Below are 21,920 nucleotides of genomic sequence, written 5' to 3' on the forward strand. Positions count from 1 at the left end.
AGCCCGAAACCGCGGACCCCCGCCTCGCTCCGGGAGCCGGAGCGGCTCCGTCCTTCGACTCCTACCTTCCCTCACTCCTTCCCCGGCTCCCGACCCGCCCCCGGGCGGCGGCGGTCCCGGCGGCCGCAAGAGCTCCGGCCAGCTGGGCTGTTACCCAGGCGCGGGCGGCGGCTGCCGCCCGGTCCTCCCTCCTTCCCCTCCCTCCTTCCCTCCCTCCCTCACACCCGCGGGAGAGCAGCTCTCACACACGGCAGCTGCCCCGGAGCCGGGCCGGGCGCTCCCCCCAGGACAATGAGATTGGCCGGTCGGCGAAGCGCGATACCGGAGGAGCGGCGTCCATGGCCGCGGGGCTGCCGGGGCCGGCGGGGCTGATGGTGCGGTCGATGGGGTGTGATGAGAGTGCGAGCGGATGACACGACAGGATGCGCGATGGGGTGTGATGATGCAGCGTGACCGCGGTGCAAACGGTGACCACGCGGTGCGCTGAGTGGGACGGACGGACGGGACGGGACGGGACGGGGGTGCCGCACGGGGCTCGCTGTGGGCCCGGCATCGGGTCCAGCAGGGGCATGAGCAACGTGGGTCAGACCCGGGTCCAGCCGGGCCGGAGGCTGGGTCCAGTTCTGGGTCCAGTTCTGGGTCCCCCATGGCACCAGCACGGCCCGGCACTGGGTGCCGGGCGCCTTCCCGAAGTGACAGACTCTCAGCCGGCACCCAGGGGCCACCCAGCCCTGGGGACACCGCAGGGTACTGATGGCTTTGAGCTGTGATGGGCACGGTGTGATCCTCCCGATACCCCCCTCCCGCCCCACAGGGCAAGAGAAATGGTTTCTTGCAGCCACCCGACGGGTCAGCAGCGTTCCCGAGCTGTGAAAGGCTGCTCTCATTGCTGGGAATGTGTCTCAAGAAGCAGGACAGTGTCCCAAGGAAAACTCCTTTTACAGGACATACCTAACTCCACTTTTCCTCCTCCTGCATTAGGTTTCTGCACTTGGGAAATCTGAAACGGTTCTCCTCAAACCAAACAGGTAAAACTACTTGTATCGTAGGAATTTTGCTAAAGGCTTCGGTTGAAAGCAAGCATGCAAATTTTAGCAAATTATAATGCCAAAAAAGGTGGGGTTTAGATACAGGCCACGCATTTTTTACCTCAGGAAGTTTAATGGTTCAGAGCAGGGGTGTTTGATGAGAAGGTTGTATTACCAGAAAGGTATGCAGTCAGCTTTAGAGTATACAGATATGTGTGGGCCTGTAGTTAAAGTATGTGTGTATAAAGATATATATATATACTCTTTATATATTTAACTTTTAAATGTAAAGTACATAACTCAGCAGTCAAGTTTCTTTAACATGATGTTAAGCACTAAAACCAGGCATCCTGTAACAGACCTATCTGTGACCATTTATTTGTGACTGTGTAGATTTCCTTCAGCTAATGATTAGTTCAAAGTGGAGAAAATATTTTTATACTTATTTTGAAACTAAAAATCCTTCTTTTCTCACCCTTCCCCCCAGTAGTTCTACATTTTTCTCCCTTCTGACTGGATATTACATGCTCTATACTTAGTTTCCACGCTGAACTCTCAGGATCCCTTGGGAATTAGCTAAAGTAAACACACCCCTTTTAGTTTGACTGGGAGTTGGTGGTGCGTAATAACCCTCGATGACTAATGATTCAGAGATAATCCTGAGGTTGTACAGTCTGGTCTCTCAGTGAAAGTTTGCTCTTCACAGGAAAAAGAAACCACTCCAGAAATGCAAGTACAAATTCTTTGAGTATGTGACTTTGACTGAAATTCGTCTTGTGTGCTTGAAATGCTGCAGAAAAGTTAAACGTCTTTTTTTTTTTTTGTCTTTTTGTTTCTTAATAAATACAGAACTCACGGGTTGCCATGTTTATGTTGCTTGTGTTTGCATTGCTACTGCAAGAAATTCTGGCTAATTCCCAAGCTGAAAATCTTACTGAATTCAGAAACATTCCGGAGGAGCCACTGTATGACTACAAAGCTATCAACTTGCCAGATGAGCATATTCCATACTTTCTGCACAATAACCAGCATGTTGCTGACATCTGTAAGCAGGATGCTCTTTGCCCATATAAAGTAAGCTTACTTTTGTTTGTTTGTTTGTTTAAATTTTATACTGAGGTGGTTTGTTCTTGGAGTCATAGCAGTTAAAGATGGTGATTAATTGGTCTCCTTGCCAATTAGTCAGGAAAAGGGTTTGGCCTAGAACAGACACGTTTTAGACAAGAATAAAGTTGCTGTGGATGTGTGTCCTCTTTGGAACCTCTGTTGTGGATGAAGAATCTGGATGTTCTTTCTGAAATTGTTTGAAAACAAACCAGACCAAAAGCCTTTTATGCAAGGTTTATGAGCAAGGGGTCGTTTAAAATCTAACAACTAACTTAAGTCATTTCCTATTTTGCTGTTGCAAAACCAATTCAGTTATTCTTTGTTACAGAAACACTTGAAGAAACTAAAATCCTGCTGGGGTTATGAGAAATCTTGCAGATCAGATAACAGGTTCAGTTACCCAGTATGTGATTATGTTGAAACTGGATGGTAAGTTTAATTTTAAAAATATACTGTCCATTATGGTAAAAAAAAGAGTGTAGTGGTCACTTTGATATTAGCTGTGAAGCCAACGTTGTTGTGATATTTAGAATTTAAAGGATGATTCTTTGTAGAGACTTGTGTGTATGTATAATGTGTGTATTTATACATAACATGATTTTAAAAATTTAACTTTTTAATGAAGAAAATACTGTTGGAAATGCTTGCTGCCAGAATGTTTTCGTTATTCTGATTTAGCCTTGATTTCAGATTCCTAAAATAACTGTGTATTTCCTTTCTTAGCTTTAAAAACAGAGGGGAAAAAAATGTTAAAAAAAATTTTATACCCTTTTACGGGAGAATAGCTTTAAATTGTCATTGATGTTTTCATTTACATGGAGCTGATAAGTGCTTCCTGTTTTGCATCTTAAATGCCAATAAAGTAACTGGCTGGTTCTTCTCTTCCACTTTCAGTGAAAAAAAATGTTTTCTGTTAAAAGTTATTACTAGAAATAAGCAATAGACCTTGATTTTTTTCCTCTGCCCTTCACACATCAGGGCAAGTGACATTGAGACAGCCCAGCAGATATTCTGGAAACAAGCTGATTTTGGTTATGTTCGAGAGAGGCTCAATGAAATGAAGACCCACTGTAAGCCTGCAGCAACAGTAGGTGTTTCTGGTAGATGTGATACTTTGCACTTGTTTTCAGACATAATTTTTGTTATTGACAGAATTCTGCTTGTTCTTTTCTTAACAGGGGGATTCATCTCTGACCTGTTCCCAGTACCTTCAGCACTGCAGAGCAACAAACTTGTACATTGATTTAAGGACTGTGAAGAGAAACCATGACAGGTGTCTGTTTTGCTTGTGTTATAGTGAGAACGGGGTGGCAGGGAAAAGGATTTGAGACTTTGCTTAACAAAGCTGGTGTGCTTGTTGCTGTGGGCTTTTCTGCTGGTCAGAGACTTGTTGATGAAGTCTCGTTGAGGGGTACACCTCTTCACTGCTGTCTGCTGCTGCTGTCAGCAGTACAGGTTGTTTAAAAACCTAAGTGGTCAGTTTTATGGAGTAATGAGGGGTGATTGAAATAATCCCTTATGATAGAAGAGAGGAAGACTTTTCTGTGTCTTCGGTCATGTCCTTTCTTGATCAGATGATATGCAAAACAGGAAGTTTCCATCTGAGCCACCAAGACCTTTCCTGTGCTGGGTACCTTTATACCAGATCCAGGAACTGCATTTTTAGACGCAGTGTGACTGAAGAGAGATCTGAACCTGGGTCTTCCATATCCCAATTTAAAACGCTACATGTTGGAAAACTGGATAAAAATCATACTGCTGATGCTGGCATCACCTCCTGTCTTATTTCTGAAGTCAGTGTCTTGGGGCACATGACTGCAAAGCAGGTGTTTCATGACTGACAATACCCCTCAGAATGGGTTTTGTCTCTTCTCAGCCTGTCCTGAAAGCTAATTTAGACAGTGCTTTTAGTTGGCATTTTGTTTTCATGAAATTTGTTCTTGCACCTCACTCTTCATATGTTGTATAAAATCCTTGCATAGCGAACTGGGTTGTGAAATCTGAGGTGAATTTCAGCTAGAAGATGTTAAAAACAAACAAAAACTCCAACTAACGTGCTTCTGTGAGTAATCATGGAGCAAAATCTAATTAAGTTACTCATTCAGGTATGTGAAAATGATTCCCAATAACAGTCTGGGTGGATTAGTGCTGTTTTCTGTGTTTTCTAGAACTTCAAGGACACCACTGTCTTTACGTGGGAATTGTGGGAAATCCTTTATTTAAGAAAACACTCAGGTTTTAAATATGTGTGAAGTGCCTTGCTGAACTGAGACTAACCAGCACTGCCTTGAGTATGTAATTGAGATTGCAGGGCACTAGTTAGCTCTGTTGCACCAAAGCTGATCGACTTTTCCTAATTTGCATTAGATTCAAAGAAGACTTTTTCCAGAAGGGAGAGATTGGAGGTCATTGCACCCTCGACGTTAAAGCGTTTTTGGCTGAAGGTCAGCGCAAGAGCCCTCTGCAGTCCTGGTAAGAATCTCTTGTCAAGGATTCTGCTTCCAAGTTCACTCATTAATTATTTTTGATTTTTTGGCATTGGCATTAGCAGCTGTGTGTAGGGGATTTCATACTGAGGAAAGAGTTGCTCCTTTTAGGGTCAGTTTGAGAGTTCATAGTAGATACCTCTGGTAATTGCGTCCATGCAGAATGTCTGAACTGGGGGTAATTGTGTCCTGCCTAATTTACAGCAGCAAAAGATCTGAAAATGTCTTGTAACTGGGAGTTCTAACTTTCAAGTATTTTCTGGGCAAGATGCTGGCTCTCAGCCTAACCTGCCTGTAGGAGGAGATAATTGTTTTGTTGTGAAATGCCTTGAAATTGGCACCTGTGTGTTAGTTCACACAGTCCGTGGTGGTGATGGGGCCAATGCAGCGCCTGAGCTGGATGTGTTCACACAGTGTTCCCAGGGAGCCTGTGCTTGGAACGTGAGATGGGCAACACACTGAGGCTGAGTAGGAAGTGCAGAGTATCACAGTTTGCATGTTAGCACTTCAAAGCTGCATTGCCAGTTAATTGATGAGAGATGAAGGAATCGGAGCCATTAAGGTCCATATTATAATCCATTTTGTGCTTTTCTCATGTTTGGATTTTTTTCCCCCCCTGGTTTTGCCTTGATGGCTAATTTCAGTCGAGAACAGCTGCAGAGGAGGAAAGGACTTTTCTTCTCTACCTGCTACTGTCATTGCAACTGCTCATCCTTGTTTAGATCCAGGAATAAAAAAAACTACATCTACATTCATTATTCTGACCAAAGCATGGAGATTTTGCTGGAGTGTCTTTGTCAATGCAGATCAAGTTGGATGGACCCACAGACCCAGGCTCTAAGGCTCTTTGTTACATCTCTGCTGCCTTGATTTGTAGATCAAAGGTGCTGTTCACTCTTGAGATCAAAGGCAGTGTTTAACCTCCAGAAGCTCATAAACTGAGGAACCCTCCATTATAATTTCAAATCATTTTAATTGTCAGACTCTATCAGTTTTCAGCAGTCCTGTTAAATCAAATGGACTGGATGGACAGTTACTAAACCTTAGGCATATGAACTACATTTGTTTAAGTGTGTTAATGTCAGAACATGTTCTGTGTGATTGAATCTTTCTAGGTTTGCAGAACTCCAGACATTTACTGCATTAGACTTCAGGCCTCTAGAAGATGAAAAGTGTGACATTGTTATTGAAAAGCCAACGTACTTCATGAAATTAGATGCAGGTAATTGGTATCTTTAGTTTATTTTTTTATCCTACAGTACTGCAGTATAAAAAGCCCGTATTCAACTTGCCCATCTACATTATGCCTTTGTGATTGTTAAGTTCACTTGTAATATATTTTTATTTTTTTGAAAAATGGTGTGATTTTTTCCTTCCTTTTTTTCCCCTTCTAGTTCCAGTGATGAACTCGGAAACTTAAATTTGAAAATCTTATTTTTTTCCCACAGATGATTTTAAAAAAATCAAAATAATTTCCTGCTGCCTTGCACAGTGGTTCTCTTGACTGTGGTTTGAGAGTGTTTGTCTTTGTGCCAGAGTCTGTTCTCTACAGAGTCTTTGGCTATGTTTCTTTATGACAGGTTTCATACTGTGAAACACAACCTGTGGGTGTCTGTGTCTTGTAGTATGTGCTCAGTAACAGGATTCTGAGTGTATTGGATGATATGGAAGAGAAGTGGTATTTCAGGAGGGGCAGCACTCAGGCACCTCTGGGAATCAACCAGTGGTATCTGACATTTTTTGAGCTTCACCAGCCTTTTTGTTGGTACAGCACAGTTTGCAGACAGCTGTTAATGGCAGAGGGTGCTCAGGATGTGTTCAGACAAAGCAGCTGCACTGGGGTGAGCTGTGGTTTGAACAGGATGGTTGTGTGCTGTGTTCTGTCCCTGTGACACATGGAAACTGTAACCTGAATTCATCCTCCTCTCGTGCCAATGGCTTCCCTTTTAAGCAAAGCTGTTGTAAGGAACTGGACTGCGTTACCTCCTTTGTTTCGTGGTAGTTTTTTATGCACCCAGGTATTAAGCTTAAGAAACCAAGAATGAACAAGAATGCTCTGAGAGAGAACCTGAGGAATTAATTGGGCTTTGGCTTGTGTGCAAGTACAAGTTCTGTCTTGCAGCTCTGCAGACAGAGCTTCCTTAGCCCCACTAAAGCAGAACCAAGATCAGTGCCCAGGGCCAGCTTTCATGTTTCCTGTGTGTCAAACTGGCTTGTCTTAAAGCAGGAGTTCCTTTCATATCCTTCAGAAAGCAGCTGCAGACTGTAATGAGAAATAGCACATGAAACTTATCTGTTTCTTATGCTTTCTTTTGGCCACTCTACTAACTTCTCTGTACTTTGTAAAACCGTGGTTTACTTCAGATTTTTTACCGTGATTCCGTCCCTTTATAAGTTTGCTTTTTTTAGGGTATATTAGAAGCATTCAGTCAGAAGTAGGGGAAAACTAACATAAAATACAGGATACTGCTAAGGAAAAATGCATGAACCAATAAAGGTGGAAGGAGTGATGCCTGTGCTTTGCTAACAATTCTGTCTTTCTCAGGTGTCAACATGTACCATCACTTCTGTGATTTCGTCAATCTTTACATTACTCAACATATCAATAATTCCTTCAGTACTGATGTCAACATAGTCATGTGGGACACTGTAAGTCTGCTGTGCTTTTGACATATTTGTAATGAGTTGTATTTCTGCTTTGTAGAGACTCTGAAGGCTTTAGTAGCCAATCCCTGGCTTTCCTGTGGGCTTAACCATGTGGAACTGATAAATTTTTGGACACTTTTAATACAGGTGCATGAACAAGAGCTGGGGAACAGATTTTCCCTGATAAACCATGTACTGTTGGAACACTACTCTGTAGCTCAGCTTTTGCTGGTGTGTAGTTATGGCTTTTTTTGGTGTGACCTCAAAAATAATATGATCACTTTTTCTAGTTTGTAGCATTTGAACATTTCATGCTCTTTTCTGTAGGCTTTTTTCTCTCAGAATATTGAAGATTTACTCAACTGTTTCAGTCTTACATTTCTCTAAATCAGTAATGTGCAGCCTGTAATAAAGAAAACAACTAGATTAAATCCTTGTATATGTATCAAAACAGGGTCTAATATTTAATTTCTTTAAATTAAAGAATTTGCAGTTACTTCTCTCCATCACCTCTCAGAATACCTTGATGACATATAAAACAAGTTTTTAAGTGGGGCTGTTTCTGTTGTACTGCTGAGTTGAAACCATGACTGTATTTAAGAGTAATATTAGTTTTACTGCCCAGTATTTAGGTGGTATAAGAGACTGTTAAACTAAATAATGAACAACTGAGGAATTTGTAATATGCCAGATAATGTGTATAATCAGGTCCAGAAATAACACAGTTCTTGAGTATGGTATTGTCACATGTCTGTTTTGTGCTCGTGAAGTGCTGTGTTTTCTTTCTGAGTATTTACTGCTAGGACAGCTAAAATTCAATAGAGAACTGCTTGCTATTTAATGAGAAACCTCTTTGACTGGAAGAGACCCTTTTTTTTTTTTGTTCTATTACATTTTTAAAGATAAAATGCCATCTGCTAGATAAGTGAGCTCTCTAGATGTTATACAGGGACTTGTTAATCCAGATTTTATGACTTTTCAAAAAGATCAGATGTCAGACAGCATTGTAAATTACTTTGAAAAGCAGCTCTTTGTCTTATATCTCATTGTTGAATCAAATAACTCTTTCAAATGTCCCATTCAAAGTACTGTCACAGTACTATCATTTTAAATGAGCTTTACCTGCTCAGGCTGCTCGAGTTCATTGCTGTGTACAGCCAGGTGATGGCACCAGTCAACTGTCTGTGCTGATCAAAAGGTGGACTTGAGCTTATTATTCATTCTCTTTTTTTCTTTTTTTAGCTTGATGCAATTAGATTTGGCCATACTTCCTAGCTACTGTTATTAAACAGTAGTGCCCTTAGATGTAGGTTAAACAAAGCAGAAAACGAGGGGGGGTTGGTTTGGAGACCGTCTCTGCAAATGCAGGGAAGAAATGTTTATGAAGCACTTTTAAGGAGAGCAGAGAGGGTTAGAAAGTGGTACTTTCATCAGTTCTCTACTTTTAACCCGGAAGAGCAGTTCTTGTGATACAGATGACCAGAAAGTAGTTTGGATTGTAAAATCCATTAAAACCTAATGGCAGAGGAAGGGGAAGGAAAGCGCCTTGTCAGCTGAAGGAAATCTGGTGCCCTTTAGATTTTTACATCTCAGTAGATATATGTTCTTTTCTGTGATCATTTGTAGTCTGATTTTCAAATTTCTTGTCGAGAATATTCCCACATAACTTTCCCATCAGCCTGAACCAGCCCCGGAGTTGAAAGGAAGCTTTAAGTGAGGAATCTGCACCAGGGCTACTGAGGGCACGTTTAATTGCGTTCAAAGAGCAAGGGGTGGTGACTCAGCCCTGGGATGTGCAGGAAATGTGACAGATTGGAAGGCAAGAGCCCCTGGGGACAGGCTGATGTTGTAGGGAGTAGATGGCTCTTTAAAGGTTCCACAGAGTGTTGCTGCAAAGGGAAAAGTTTTTTACTGCCCTGTATAGAAACTTCTGAGCTGTTTCTCCCATCAAATCACATCATTGCCTTTGGTTTGTGATACATGTGCAATATGCAAGTGACAATTCCAGAGGAGAGGCAAAGGCAAAACAAGCTTGTTGTGACTTTTTACCTCAAACCTTACTGCTGCATGTGAATTCCCAGGTGGTTTTTAGTCTCAGGACTAGGTCTCAGGAATTGTGGTTTGCACCCTCTACCATCCCTGTGTTTCTTTTACTTCAAATTTAACTTGTCTTCTGTTGTCTCTGGGAAAAGTAGTTGGTATTCTCTCTCTGACTCAGAAATTTTAATCTGCTACTGAAGTACTCATCTAGATTGCTAATTTATAGAAGTTTTTATTAAAAATTAACTACCTGACAGGTAATTTGAGTTATCTGTCACTGTAAAGAGAGAGTTTGGTGTTGTGTCATGTCTGTGTTCTGTGCTAGGCTGTTTTGGGTACTGTGATGGTGTTGCACATATTAACTGTGTATTAGAACTTGTATACAGAGCTTGAATCATGAAGAGAAGTTCTAATATGTATTTATGTAATCCTTATGCCCTTGTGTTTTTTGCTTTCCTCCCAGAGCTCGTATGGCTACGGTGACCTGTTCAGTGAGACATGGAAGGCATTTACTGACTACGAAATAATACACTTGAAAACCTTTGACTCTAAAAGGGTATGGAATTTTATATGTTGTTTGAATGCATAGTCACTAGGGAGCAAATATGACAACTTCTCAAGCTGCTTGTGGTTATGGGTGTTTCAGATGAAAGCATTAATACCTCCCATGCATGTTTAATTTGTGTAATATGAGTATTCTACCTTAGAAACGAGAGTCAGAGCTGTAACCTAATTCTGTGGTGTGTCTATCCTTTATGTAGATGGACCTTAGTTTTGTGTCCTGAGAGATGGTGGTATTCATATGTGGGGTTTCCTTCTGCAGGGACCCATTACTGAAGTTAAGGGTTCTGTCTTTCTAAGTCTTCTGACTCCTCCCGAGGTGTTTCTTTTCCCCTGTAACTTCTGGCATACCTGCTGCTTATCATTAAAAAAATTTTACACCACCAAATGTAACCATTCATTCACAGCTCATTTTAGTCTCTTAAATCCAGTCTTAAACTCATTAACTGGCTTACTTCTATTTAGTTCATGTTTGTTCTGTTTCAGGGTGTTTTTTTCTCCTCTCCCCACACTTGCATCCATAGGGTCCCAAGTGAGAGCTCTTTTGGGATCAGGATTGTCTTTGTTCTGTTCATTTGCACAGTCAAGGAAGTGGGGTTGCTCTTGATGGGAGCAGTAATTGCTGGCTCATTAGAAGCAGGGATCCCAGTGAAGGAGGCAGTGGAAGGTGGCAGTGGGGTGTAACTCCCTGTGATCTCCTTTGCAGGTGTGCTTTAAAGAAGCAGTGTTCTCGTTGCTGCCTCGGATGCGATATGGCTTGTTCTACAACACTCCACTGGTGAGTCCCATTTAGCCATCCACTGTTAACTGGATGTGTGTGTGACAGTGTGAAATCTGAGCTGATGAATCCCTCCAATATCCAGCTGAGCTATCATGGAATGTACCGCAGGGAAGGTCCAACTCCAAATGGAATGATCTCCCCTGAAGATTAGGATTTTGAAGTTCTTTAACTGGTTGTGTGCAGTCCCCTCTGTCACAGCTCAGGAGATGCATATTGTTCTTCTTTAATGGGTGAGCACTGTGAACTTACTGGTATTTTTGCAGAGCACAAGACCTTGAACACAGTCAGACTTTCCCAATGGTATTAGCTCATGCATTCAGGCTCTAACACTAGAGAGAGTTATATTTCTTTCTAAATGAAAGTGCCACTTGTGTTACAGTGAATAGTGACATGTTTAGCACAGTGCATGATACTGGGCTTTTGTTCCACAAGAATGGCAAAAAAACTGATCACAAAGCACAGTTTTCTGAGCAAAATAACTCTGTATGTTAACAATTGCTTTTTTAATTTCAGATCTCTGGCTGTCACGGTACAGGGCTGTTCAGAGCGTTTTCTCAGCATGTGTTACACAGGTTAAACATTACACAAGAAGGACCCAAGGTATGATAACTGAATAATGGCAACTGTAATGTGGAGCTGATGGCTCTTAACAGAGAAACAGCATTAGGAAATAGGAGCCAGTGGGGAATGAGGGTGTATTGTGCACTTTTTGTCTTTTCCTGTGATACCTGGGATTTTTTGCCTAGTAAGTCAACCTGTTCTGTAAAAACCTTCAGCAAACTGTGTGTATTTGTGAAAGTTGCCCTTTTGTCTTTTTTTCCATAGGACAGACTTTAGAACATTCTAAGGGTCTCATCCCTGTATCCATTCTCTCTGCCAAAGGCCTTGGTGTCCTTCCTGGTTAAGTAATACGTGTTACATGTTCTGAGAAGGTGCTGCCCTTGGGTCCAGCAGAAGGGATCCCTTGGAGCAGTGCCCTTTATCAACCCTCATAGGTACTGCTGAGCTCGGATCAGGGGAGGAAACGATGGAATCTGGTCCTTCCATCCTTGCCCAGCACCATCTGTGTGGCCCTGGGCAGGGAACTGTTGTACCCACTGGTGGTTTTTGCACGTGGCATTGATGGGCACAGCAGTTCAGGGCTGGCTGAAGGATTTTCCAGAGGGTAGCCTGTGTATTGTGGCTGAGGGGCACCATTCAGAGCTCTGCACAGGCATTTAGTTATGCTTCTGCTGACACTAATGGGAGTCATGCAGTTAAATCTCTTTATTTCACTTGGAATGCTTACCCCTGTGAGTCCAATTAATTAAAAGAGGCAAAAGGAGGAACTGTTAGAGAAGTAAAATATTTTTTTCCCAAGGATCTTGTGCACAAGCCATCTTGAAAGCTGCTCTCCTGCTTTCAAAAACTGCCATATAATGTGTAATACAAAGGCTCTTTTGTACTGAATAAAATAAACCTTTCAGAAAATATTTCATTCTTGGTTAATAATCAGACTTTCACAAAGTTTTTGACACTTTGAGTCTGTTGGGAAATGGGATGTGAATTTTAAGATGGTTACATCATCTGTTTATTACATGTGGAAGGAACATATTTGGTTGCTCAAATATTTGCCAAAAGTAAATATGGAAGTGTCTGGGATTGTTTTTGTGAGGTCTGCCTCTCAGCTAACACACTGCTCCTTCTTTCTTCTCAGGATGGGAAAATTCGAGTCACGATACTTGCACGCAGTACAGATTACAGGAAAATATTAAACCAGAATGAGGTGTGGTCCTTTTTATTTTTATTTTTAAAAACAGATTTATTAGAAGTTAAGTTTTGCTCGTTGGATTGATTTTTTTTTTTTTTTTTGGGTAGAGTCAAGACATCTATTTGCTGACAAATCTTGGACAAATATGTCCAATGCTTATATTAATTTCTTCTAATATGTCTTGTAGCCAGTCTCCATTTCTGTACACCAGACACTGGACCTTGCTGCCCTTTCTAAATATTGAATGGGAGACTACAAATGTAATAATAGAAGTATTTCCTCTCAGCAAACACACTGCAGAGCTTCTAATAAAATTAAATTACTTCGCTTTCAGATTATTTCTTTTATTTACAGCATCCTCAGTGCTGAAGTCTAACAAAACCCTTTGTAATGTCTGCAGATTGAAATGCATAAGCCATTGTACTTGAGTATGTGCACTCAAAACTTAATGAATTCTCATATTGATTCATGTTTTCGAATCATTCAACTTACTGGACTTACAGTGTAGCCTCTTTTGTGGTCAAATGGTCATATTTAATATTTTCACACCTGTTTTCATTCCTGCTGTTTAGTGCCTGACAAAAATGAATTGGGATTATCATCCCCACCTTATTTAGGGAGAAGCTGAGGTTTGTGTGATGCAGTAGCTCAGTGACAGAACAGACAGAACAAAGGATTTGTGCTTTATCTGCTGGGCTGTCCTCAGTTCATGACTCACTGCTGCATGTAGTGTGAGTTCTGGTCAAGTGCACATGACAAAGGGAGAAGTTAGTTTTATTTCTACCATACTTCTGTAAAAGAAAATGCTTGACTCTTTCTCCCTCTACTGCTGGCTATGGATTGGAGACTCTCCAAAAGCCCTTTAGTTCTGAAGCCCAGGTCTAACCTGTTTTCACTTCTCATGTCAGTAAGAGTCTGACCTAGTAATGGATTTTTGAAAATCTTTCTAGTTACCAATTCCCTGGTGGGGAGGAGAAGTGTGTGAAGTGGTCAGGAGTGCAGGGGAGCAATTAATTGAAGGAGAACACCAAATCATTGTCTTTTTATTCTCCTCCTCAGCTCGTGAATGCTTTGAAAACAGTATCAACGTTGGAGGTCAAGGTGGTGGACTACAAATACAAGTACGTAAGTTGGTGGAAGAATCTGGTGTGTGCTGCCTGTGGCTGGGGAAGCTGTTTGCAGGCAGGGCTGTGTCTGTCCTCCTGTCCAACCTGTGCAAAATCCAAGGACTGGGAAGGAAGAGTGTTACTGAGGGAGTGGTGGGTGAGCTAGTCGAGCCCTCCTGTTCTATGATGCTCTGCTTAGGACTGAATCTCTAGAGCAGCAGGTTCAGATTAAAGCTATTACACAACGAACAAGTTTTGAAATCACTTTTCTTTCTGTTTCATCCCTTCTCCCCAAACCAGCTGTGTTCCCATCACCCTTTTACATTTGCTAATGCCCTGCAGAAACTGTAGGTCAACAGGGATTTCTCTTGTATGATGCCAGTGCCTTATTTTATGTGACCCTTAGCTTAGTAAGGAATAATAACTCTCCTTATTTAACACTCTGGTGGCCCCCGGAGACACCACTTGAGGTCAGTTTGGGGTGCCAGGTGTAGCAGGCACTGTGCCAGTAAGAAATGGATTGAAGGAAAGGTTCCCAAATAGTGCATACCTGTGCCAAATGGCAACAGCTCCATGTACTCACTGGTGCTTCCATGGATCATGCAGGAAGAGTGGGATACTGAAACAATAGTGGGAGACCAGTGTTCTGACCAAAACAGAGACAATGTGAGGAAGTTTATTTGTGTACTTCAGTATCACATTGAATACAGTTCAGAAACAGTTTTAAGTCTTTAATGTTGGATTTTCAGGTGTGTTTTTTTTTTCTGGTTTGGTTTTCTTTTTTTAAGGAAGTGATGTAATTTATTTTAAAGACAAATAAAAAGAAAACCGCAAACTTACAAAAACTTTAACTTGAAAGAAAATATTTTTGAAAGAGATCCTTGTGAAGTTTTGAAACCTGCCTGCATTTCGAGTTCCATGCTGAGTTATTGCTGGCTGCAGCATTTGTGATTCTTAGTATTCTTCCTTGAAAAATCAGTTCTGTCTTTCTCTATTCCCTTAAGCTAATTTTGTGCTTTCTCAATGTGATCCTTACTGCTGTGGATAGACCTGCCACATGACCAGTTGTGTTGTGTTGTCTGCAGGGAACTTGAATTTTCGGAGCAATTGAGAATTACCCACAACTCTGATATATTCATCGGGATGCACGGAGCTGGACTGACCCATTTGCTCTTTCTACCAGACTGGGCTGTTGTTTTTGAGCTGTAAGTCTGTCTGTCTTTCCCCTCTATTGTACACAACTGCTCATGTCTGTTGCTATGTGTTAATGAAACCTCTCCCTTGCTAGTATTTGACCATGAATGTCTGTCTTGCATCCTTGTTTATACTTAATTTTTGGCAGCCTCCTCTTCTGGGTATTGAAAGAGAGGAAGCCTTCATTATAAAATGTAGTGTAATTACATCATACAGGTTTAGTCTGTGATTTCCTAATATACCATGGTAGAAATAAAATGCAGAAATTTCTTGGAGGAAATGGCAAACATTGGGAAAACTTCACTGCTCAGATCCTGCAGGTGTGCCTGGGATCTAAGGGTGTTTTGGTGACCCAGGTAAATTGATTACATCAAGTGCATGTCCAAGGGTGTTAGAGATCCCCTGAAGGTTTTTTTATCCCTTTTTGTGCTCAGAACATGAGCACCAGTGTGCTGGCCAAGGTCAGCCCTGTGTCATTCTGTTTTGCTGAGATTCCTCTCGTAGCTTCCTTTTAAATGTATTTTGTCACGAAGTACGGGTATTAACAGACACTCCAGTTCTACAGAACTGAACAAAAATGCAGAATACTTGTCAGAAGAGCACTGAATTCTCCATCCTGGGAAATTTTGCTGTGGGAAGGCTGCAGAGCTGGTGTTTGGCAGCCTAGTCTTGGCTTGAGAGTATTTTGTCCAGTCTCCAGGTAAAGTTCAGAAACCCAGAGGTTTTTTTCACATGTCCAAGAGCTGCTGCAGCTGGACAAGGACATGCCTGACATGCAGATGTTCCTCAAACTGCCTCCTAGGCCAGTTGTTTTCAGTTGAGCAGAAATTTGTCCACGGTTTTGTTGCCTTAGAACTGAAAAACATGTTGCAACTTGCAGAATTTTTTCCTGTTTCATCCTTTGGCACAGTCTGTGTAGGTAAATATGTTTTTTTATGCCTGTCCTTAGATACAATTGTGAAGATGAACGTTGTTACCTGGATTTGGCAAGGCTGAGAGGGATTCATTACATCACTTGGAGGAAAAGGAATAAAGTATTCCCTCAGGATCGGGTAATGATGGTCACTGCTGGGAGGGTGAAGTGCTCTAACTGAAGCATTTTAGGGTTATCTTGCTTAACCTATCTGTGTTCTGGTATTTGAAATACAGTTTTCATTCTTTAGACCAAATTAACTCCCCTGATGTGATAACGAAATTATTTCATGTTAATGGCTGAGGGAAGAAGAGAAATTAAATTAATTTGCCATTAATCCAAGCCATCCATAGCACTGCTGTTCTGCAGTTACTTTGCTGATTCTTTTGCCTCAGAGCAGATCAGTGGATCAGAAAGAATAAATTAAAATGGCATATTTTCAATATTTTTTTTTGCATTTTTGAATAAAGATGCATTGATTTTTTTTTTCTGTCTAAAATTCCTTATCTCGTTTTTCTAGGGACACCACCCAACACTGGGAGAACATCCAAAATTTACAAACTACTCCTTTGATGTAGAAGAATTTATGTACTTGGTGCTTCTGGCTGCAAATCATGTTTCACAGCATTCCAAGTGGCCATTTAGGGTAAAACATGATGAATTCTAAATTAGATTTCTGACTGAAATACTGTTTTTAAATAATCACGGAATGGCCTGGGTTGGAAGGGACCTTAAAGATCATCCAGTTCCAAACCCCTCCCCTGGGTAGGGACACCTTCCACTAGACCAAGTTGCTCAGAGCCCCATCCAACCTGGCCTTGAACACTTCCGGGGGGGGCCAGCCACAGCTTCTCTGGGTAACCTGTGCCAGGGCCTCACCAGCCTCACAGGGAAGAATTTTTTCCTTGTATTTAATCTAAACCTGCTCTCTTTCATTTCGAAGCCATTCCCCCTTGTCCTGTCACTCCACACCCTTGTCCAAAGTCCCTCTCCAGCTTTTTTGTAGCCCCTTTAGGCACTAGAAGGAGCTCTAAGGTCTCCCCAGAGCCTTTTCTTCTCCAGGCTGGATGTCCCCAGCTCTCCCAGCCTGTCTCCAGAGCAGAGGGGCTCCAGCCCTCGGATCATCTGCGTGTCCCTCCTCTGGACTCGCTCCAGCAGGTCACTGATCTCCTTTTGGACATCAAGTCATTGACCACAACTCTGAGTGCAGCCACACAGCCAGCTCCTTATCCATCCTCATAATGCTCCATAAAAATACTGTAACAACAGGAAGCAAAGTGCTGTTGTAAAATGTGTAAACTTCTACGAGGGAAATAACCCGTCTTTAATTTGTCAGACCACTCCTTAGCATCGTACCTCTATTTTTCAGGACTCTTTTTGCACTGTATTTTTGCATTCCAAATTCTGAAATACTCATCTTTATACAAAGATATGTCCATCCATTTCATGTAAGGTTTTCTGGGGTAGATACAGTGTCAAGAGACTCTGGCAACTCCCTATTTTAAGTTTAGAAACATTTTCACATTAGAGAGCACAGTCTTTTGTTTTTACATTTAAATATAAGCTTTGATTCCTCTCACTTTAGTTTTAAGTGCTCAAATATAACGGGTCAGTAGGTTCAGTCAGACTTCTGTCTCAGAGCAGGGCAATCTTTTCCTGATTGAATACTTAAAGCTTCAGGTAAACTGGGTGTTTCCTACTTTTTCACATAAACCAGCATGTTGCATTGGAAAACTTGATCAAATTGGAATAAAACTTGAGTCTTTTTGAGGATGATAAAGGGAATGGACTTCTATTTTTTTATGACAAATGATAAAATGTGTACAGTGTCTTTCAGCTGCAGCTGAAAGGAAAGGAATTCATGAGGAACCTTGGAGTCATTAAAAGAGTATTTGTTAATATTCTTATTTCCTAAAAATGTTGAAGAGTCAATCTAGAAAACTTCTTAAAACCTTCCCAAAGCCAGTAGCACAGTTCACTGTTTCCAGTGAAGGAAATACTAAGCCAAAGCTGAGTTCTTTATGAAATTGCCCCCCTCGACCAGGGCTGACATGTTTGTGCTGGTGGGGAAAAAAAAGGGAGTAGTTGTGTTCTCTTAAGTGGATCCAGAAGGATGTGTGAAAGAATCAAGTCAGTGAGATAAAAACCAGAGTTTTATGTTAAATTATAGATTTTTTGGGGAATGTGTTCCTGTGCTAGACTTGCAGTTCAGCCATGCAGTGCTGGTGGCACGAGGCAGAGCACACATTTGTATGGAAAAGCAGGAGAGTTCCAGTGAATGTAAACATTTCACTGGTCTAATTGTAGATGTTATTGACTTCCCTTCTCCAGCAGTTGTAGGCAATTCCACAGAGTGTAGGTGCATTTACTGACCTGGCTGTACTGGGAGGGATGAGTTCCTGTAAGCACAATTTCCATATAGATCTCTCATGACCTTAAGCAGTGCATAGGGAAAGCTGGATAGAGCTGAGACCTTTGTATATCTTGTGTATCTGGTGCAATTCTTCCTGTAGTGTGTTGTTTTACTGAGGGAGAAAACTGTTTCACTTTAAAGAACCACAGAAGCAAAATTGCACTTTTTGACATATGGAGAAAAAGAAAAAAGCCCTCGAGAAATACAATTTCCTGTATTTGTGTCTGTGTGGGTTTTTTACCTTGTGGGATTTTTAAAGGAAAAAAATGCATGAAACTTAAGTTGGTAAAATGCTTGAGTTTGAATGAAATCAAGTCAAAATAAAGAAGACATTTAATTATGAAATACACATGAGAGTTTTTTAATATAAAGCTTTTTAATAAAAAAAAAATTGTCATAGTTTGCCAAGTTTTAGAGGCAAATGTTTTAAATATTATTAATTGCATGGAGTCACATGTCTCTGCTTTCTCCTCCATGACAGCCTGATATTCTGAGATCCAAAGTGATACTCGGATCTCTTCATCTGGGGATCATTTAGAGGTAATGCTGCCATCCTGCACTGATGGCTTTGGTGCCAGGCTTTTGAAGACTGGTTTGTGAAAGTAGTTGTATATGTTTAATGGTGCAGGTGATGCTGCTGAAGGCAGTGTGTGAGTGCAGGCATGTGCTTGAGTCTGTGTAGAAGCAGCTAATGAGGAGCTGCTCTTTCAAGTGATCACTAAAACAAATGGTTGAACATATGCATGGAGGAGAGGCTGCAGGGACTTAATCCAAGGGCAAAATATCCTGCCAACGTTCACCAGTTTCAGCAAATTTGAGTGCAGCATCAACAGTTGATGGCCAGGACATTATTCAGCCTTTATGGCTTAATATTGCTGGGATGAAAATACTGGCTTTGTTGATTAACTCTACAAATAGTCACAAAATTATCTTGGCAGCAGAACAGGCTTGGTTGGATTAATGGGGTTTTGCCAATAAATCCTGAGAGAGTTTGGACAACAGCAAAGATCTGGCTTGTGGCTTTCTTCCAGAGGGTCTGGGCCATCTCTGGCTGTCTGGAAGCTGGAATTTGAAGGAATCCATGAGGCTTTTGGGCCTGTTGTTCTTTAGGCAGGATATAACTCTGGATTATGTTTTCCTAACAGACTATGGAAATCTTGTTCCTTGCTATTTCTGATTTTTGTTTGTTTGTTTTGCTCTCCAGTTTACCCAAGTTTAGAGTCTGTTTTTAACTGGCACATTGGCATCAGCGTGATGAATTTCATTTTGGGACTTCACATGACGTTGCCAATCCTGAACACTTATGGGATTGCCTGTGTCTCATGTACAGTGTAAACTGGGGGCTGGATTTGAAATAAAAAATAATTTATGGATGCACGTGATGTCTTTCTTTTTTACTTCAGAAGGCTTCAAGGTGTAATTTCAGGTTTTTTCTTTGGGAAGTTCTGCAGAAGTTGGGTAAGTGTGAGAAATGGTTTGTTGTGGGAAGGTGGCAAATCAGGATTATTAATCTTAAGAGTACAATTATAAATATTAAAGTAATAAATTTTTAAAAGCAGTTAAATAATAATAGAATTATTTAATTTTTCTGTTAATCTTACCAGTACCATTAATGAGATAACTCAGGGTTTAGAATGTTTCTTAATCTTGTATTTTTTTAAGGAGAAAAACGGAAGGAAACGTTCTCCTTGAGAGCTTTTTGTGTGCTCAGAAGGGTAAAATGTTTGATTTCAACATTGAGTAATTGTTTCAATTTGCAATGTTTGCCTCAAGTTGCGCTCTTACTTTCTCTGAACACACATTTCTCATGGATTGGGCTTTTTGTCTGAAATAAATGAACTGCTATTAAATACTCTCCAGCTTTGGCCCTGAAATGGTCACAGAAGCTGGTCTTTTTGGTGTTCATTCATGAATTCTTGTTCTGGCCGGGGGTGGTCGCCACAGTTGGATAGACCTGACAGCACATTCACAGATGTATAGTTTAATTGGCTGTTGTCCTCTCTTAGAAAAGTGAAGTATTTTTATAATATAAAAATATAATATAAATGCAAAATAACCTTTATATATAAATAAAATACAGTAATATATAAATATACATAATATTAACTATTTCAGTTATTACCATTGTCTTCTGGATAAGTGAATAAAACTCAAATTGCAAACTGTATCTTAATTTCATTTATGTTTTCTTGGTTTCCCTTCCCCTTCCAATCATTCCATGGCAAATCAAAAAGGAGAAGTAGCAAAAAGGAAAAATGACACTGTTACAGAGAATAAATTTATTTTGAGTATGTATAACTTCTACAATGGCATTGTTCTTTACCTTGGGTATTTTTTTAAAATCAGATCTGGTTTGGGCCTTTAGAGAAGTGTTATTAATGTAGTACATAAAGTCTATAAAGCTTTTGAGTAGTGGGTGACAAATCAATTGTCTGGAGCTCAGCTCCCCATCACTTGGGAACAAAGCAGTGTCAGGAATATTAATTCTGGTTACCAGGTCTTTGAGAGTCAGATTTGTTGAAAACTGAAGAAAAGATGACGTTCAGTCGTGATTTGAAAAGCAAAAGTTCAGCATGGATCCGTTATTTTCCAGTTTGTCCTGATAATAATGTTGCTGTTGAATACAAAATGCTCTCAGTAAAGACAACATGTGGGAAAAAATGAACTCTTACCAAACCAGACATCACTGGTACAGCCTGGGGAAAAGGGGGCTCAGGGGGGACCTTCTGGCTCTCTGCAACTCCCTGACAGGAGAGGGGAGCCAGGTGGGAGTTGGGCTCTGCTTCCAGGATGAGAGGAAATGGTCTCAAGTTGCACCAGAAGAGGTTTTATATTGGATATTAGGGAAAATTGCTTCACCTAAATAGTTGTCAAGCACTGGCACAGCCTGCCCAGGGAAGTGGTGGAGTCACCATCCCTGTGGGTATTTAAAAGATGTGTAGATGTGGCACTTGGAGACGTTTTAGTGGTGGCCTTGGCAGTGCTGGGTTAATGGTTGGACTCAGTGACCTAAAAGGCCTTTTCTAACCTAAATGGTTCTCTGTTTTCATGCTGGTTAATGCCAGCTCAGCACTTGAAATCTGCTTTCTGTGCTCACGTGCTCCCCGGCAGTGCCGTGGCTGTTTCAGCGCATCCTTCAGGAGAGCCCACTGGCACCCAGTGCCCTGCTGGGAGGTGCCAGCCCGGTGTCCTGCTGGTCCCAGGGCTCTCTGCAGACTGGAAATGCCTTTTGCCTCGGAGGGACGCCCGATTTCCAGGTAAGGCAGGCGAGCGTTCCCTACCTATTGTGGCAGAGTGCAGTAGGTGTCACTAGAGCCCTTTCCAACGTTCGAGGGGAATCTCATTTCGGATGCAGAAGCCGCTCACAGAGGAGCACAACAAAGCAACCGCTCCTGCAGTCACGATTTTGTTTTCCACCTTCCTGTTTGCAGAAGGAAATACCTGCAGAAGAAATTAATCCAGGGAGATTTTAGCTTTTAGCCCAGGATGATTCAGCTGCTATAATATTGGTATATTTTTCTCCGGGTTTTCTTTAAGCAACTTAGTTGGTGTTGGAAAATAATTTCAGTTTGTTTTTCAGTTCAGCAAAAATTTTCAGTTAATCTTTTGTTGCAAAATGCTGCTTCTCATTTTGTTCTAAAAACACTTTTTACTGAATTGTTTTTGTTTAGTAGTTAATGAAATTCCTGTTTTGCTGCAAAATCTTGATTTCCACTTAGGCAGCACATTGCCCAGTCACACCATATATCCTGCACCTTCCTCTACCTAATTACTTGTCCCATGTAGTGCACTGGAGTGTGTGTGTGTGTGCATATGCACCTGGTGTCGTTAAAATATAAACCACTGACACTTGGAAAACAGTTAGAAAATACTGGAAAATGGTGGAGTTGTTATT

The 21,920-nt window shown here is 41.3% G+C and overlaps 1 protein-coding gene across 4 annotated transcripts; it reads left to right on the forward strand.

The window, feature by feature from the left end:
• Positions 1-344: 344 nt before the first annotated feature.
• EOGT (EGF domain specific O-linked N-acetylglucosamine transferase) lies at positions 345-19,564 on the forward strand. Of its 4 annotated transcripts, XM_029958384.1 has the most exons (19): positions 345-371; positions 980-1,028; positions 1,878-2,102; positions 2,464-2,564; positions 3,114-3,222; positions 3,314-3,408; positions 4,503-4,607; positions 5,737-5,843; positions 7,167-7,270; positions 9,771-9,863; positions 10,575-10,646; positions 11,163-11,249; positions 12,346-12,414; positions 13,459-13,520; positions 14,591-14,710; positions 15,649-15,751; positions 16,133-16,258; positions 18,507-18,565; positions 19,230-19,564. In XM_029958384.1, exons 3-18 carry the CDS (start codon positions 1,893-1,895, stop codon positions 18,561-18,563), a joined length of 1,620 nt encoding a protein of 539 aa, XP_029814244.1. In that variant the 5' UTR covers positions 345-371; positions 980-1,028; positions 1,878-1,892; the 3' UTR covers positions 18,564-18,565; positions 19,230-19,564. The 4 variants fall into 4 exon arrangements, with proteins under 4 accessions (XP_029814244.1, XP_029814245.1, XP_029814241.1 ...); XM_029958385.1 differs by lacking the exon at positions 18,507-18,565 and having other exon boundaries at positions 19,230-19,563; XM_029958381.1 differs by having other exon boundaries at positions 18,507-19,396.
• The last annotated feature ends 2,356 nt before the right edge of the window (positions 19,565-21,920 follow it).

Source organism: Manacus vitellinus, unplaced genomic scaffold (genome assembly GCF_001715985.3).
Source record: "Manacus vitellinus isolate BGI_N305 unplaced genomic scaffold, ASM171598v3 scaffold_14_pilon, whole genome shotgun sequence".
NCBI classification, from domain to species: domain Eukaryota; kingdom Metazoa; phylum Chordata; class Aves; order Passeriformes; family Pipridae; genus Manacus; species Manacus vitellinus.

Coding starts and splice junctions, on each gene's coding strand:
- EOGT (XM_029958384.1), top strand. CDS start 1,893: ATGTTTATGTTGCTTGTGTTTGCATTGCTACTGCAAGAAATTCTGGCT. Junction 2,103..2,463: donor ATGCTCTTTGCCCATATAAA/GTAAGCTTACTT, acceptor TCTTTGTTACAG/AAACACTTGAAGAAACTAAA. Junction 5,844..7,166: donor CTTCATGAAATTAGATGCAG/GTAATTGGTATC, acceptor TGTCTTTCTCAG/GTGTCAACATGTACCATCAC.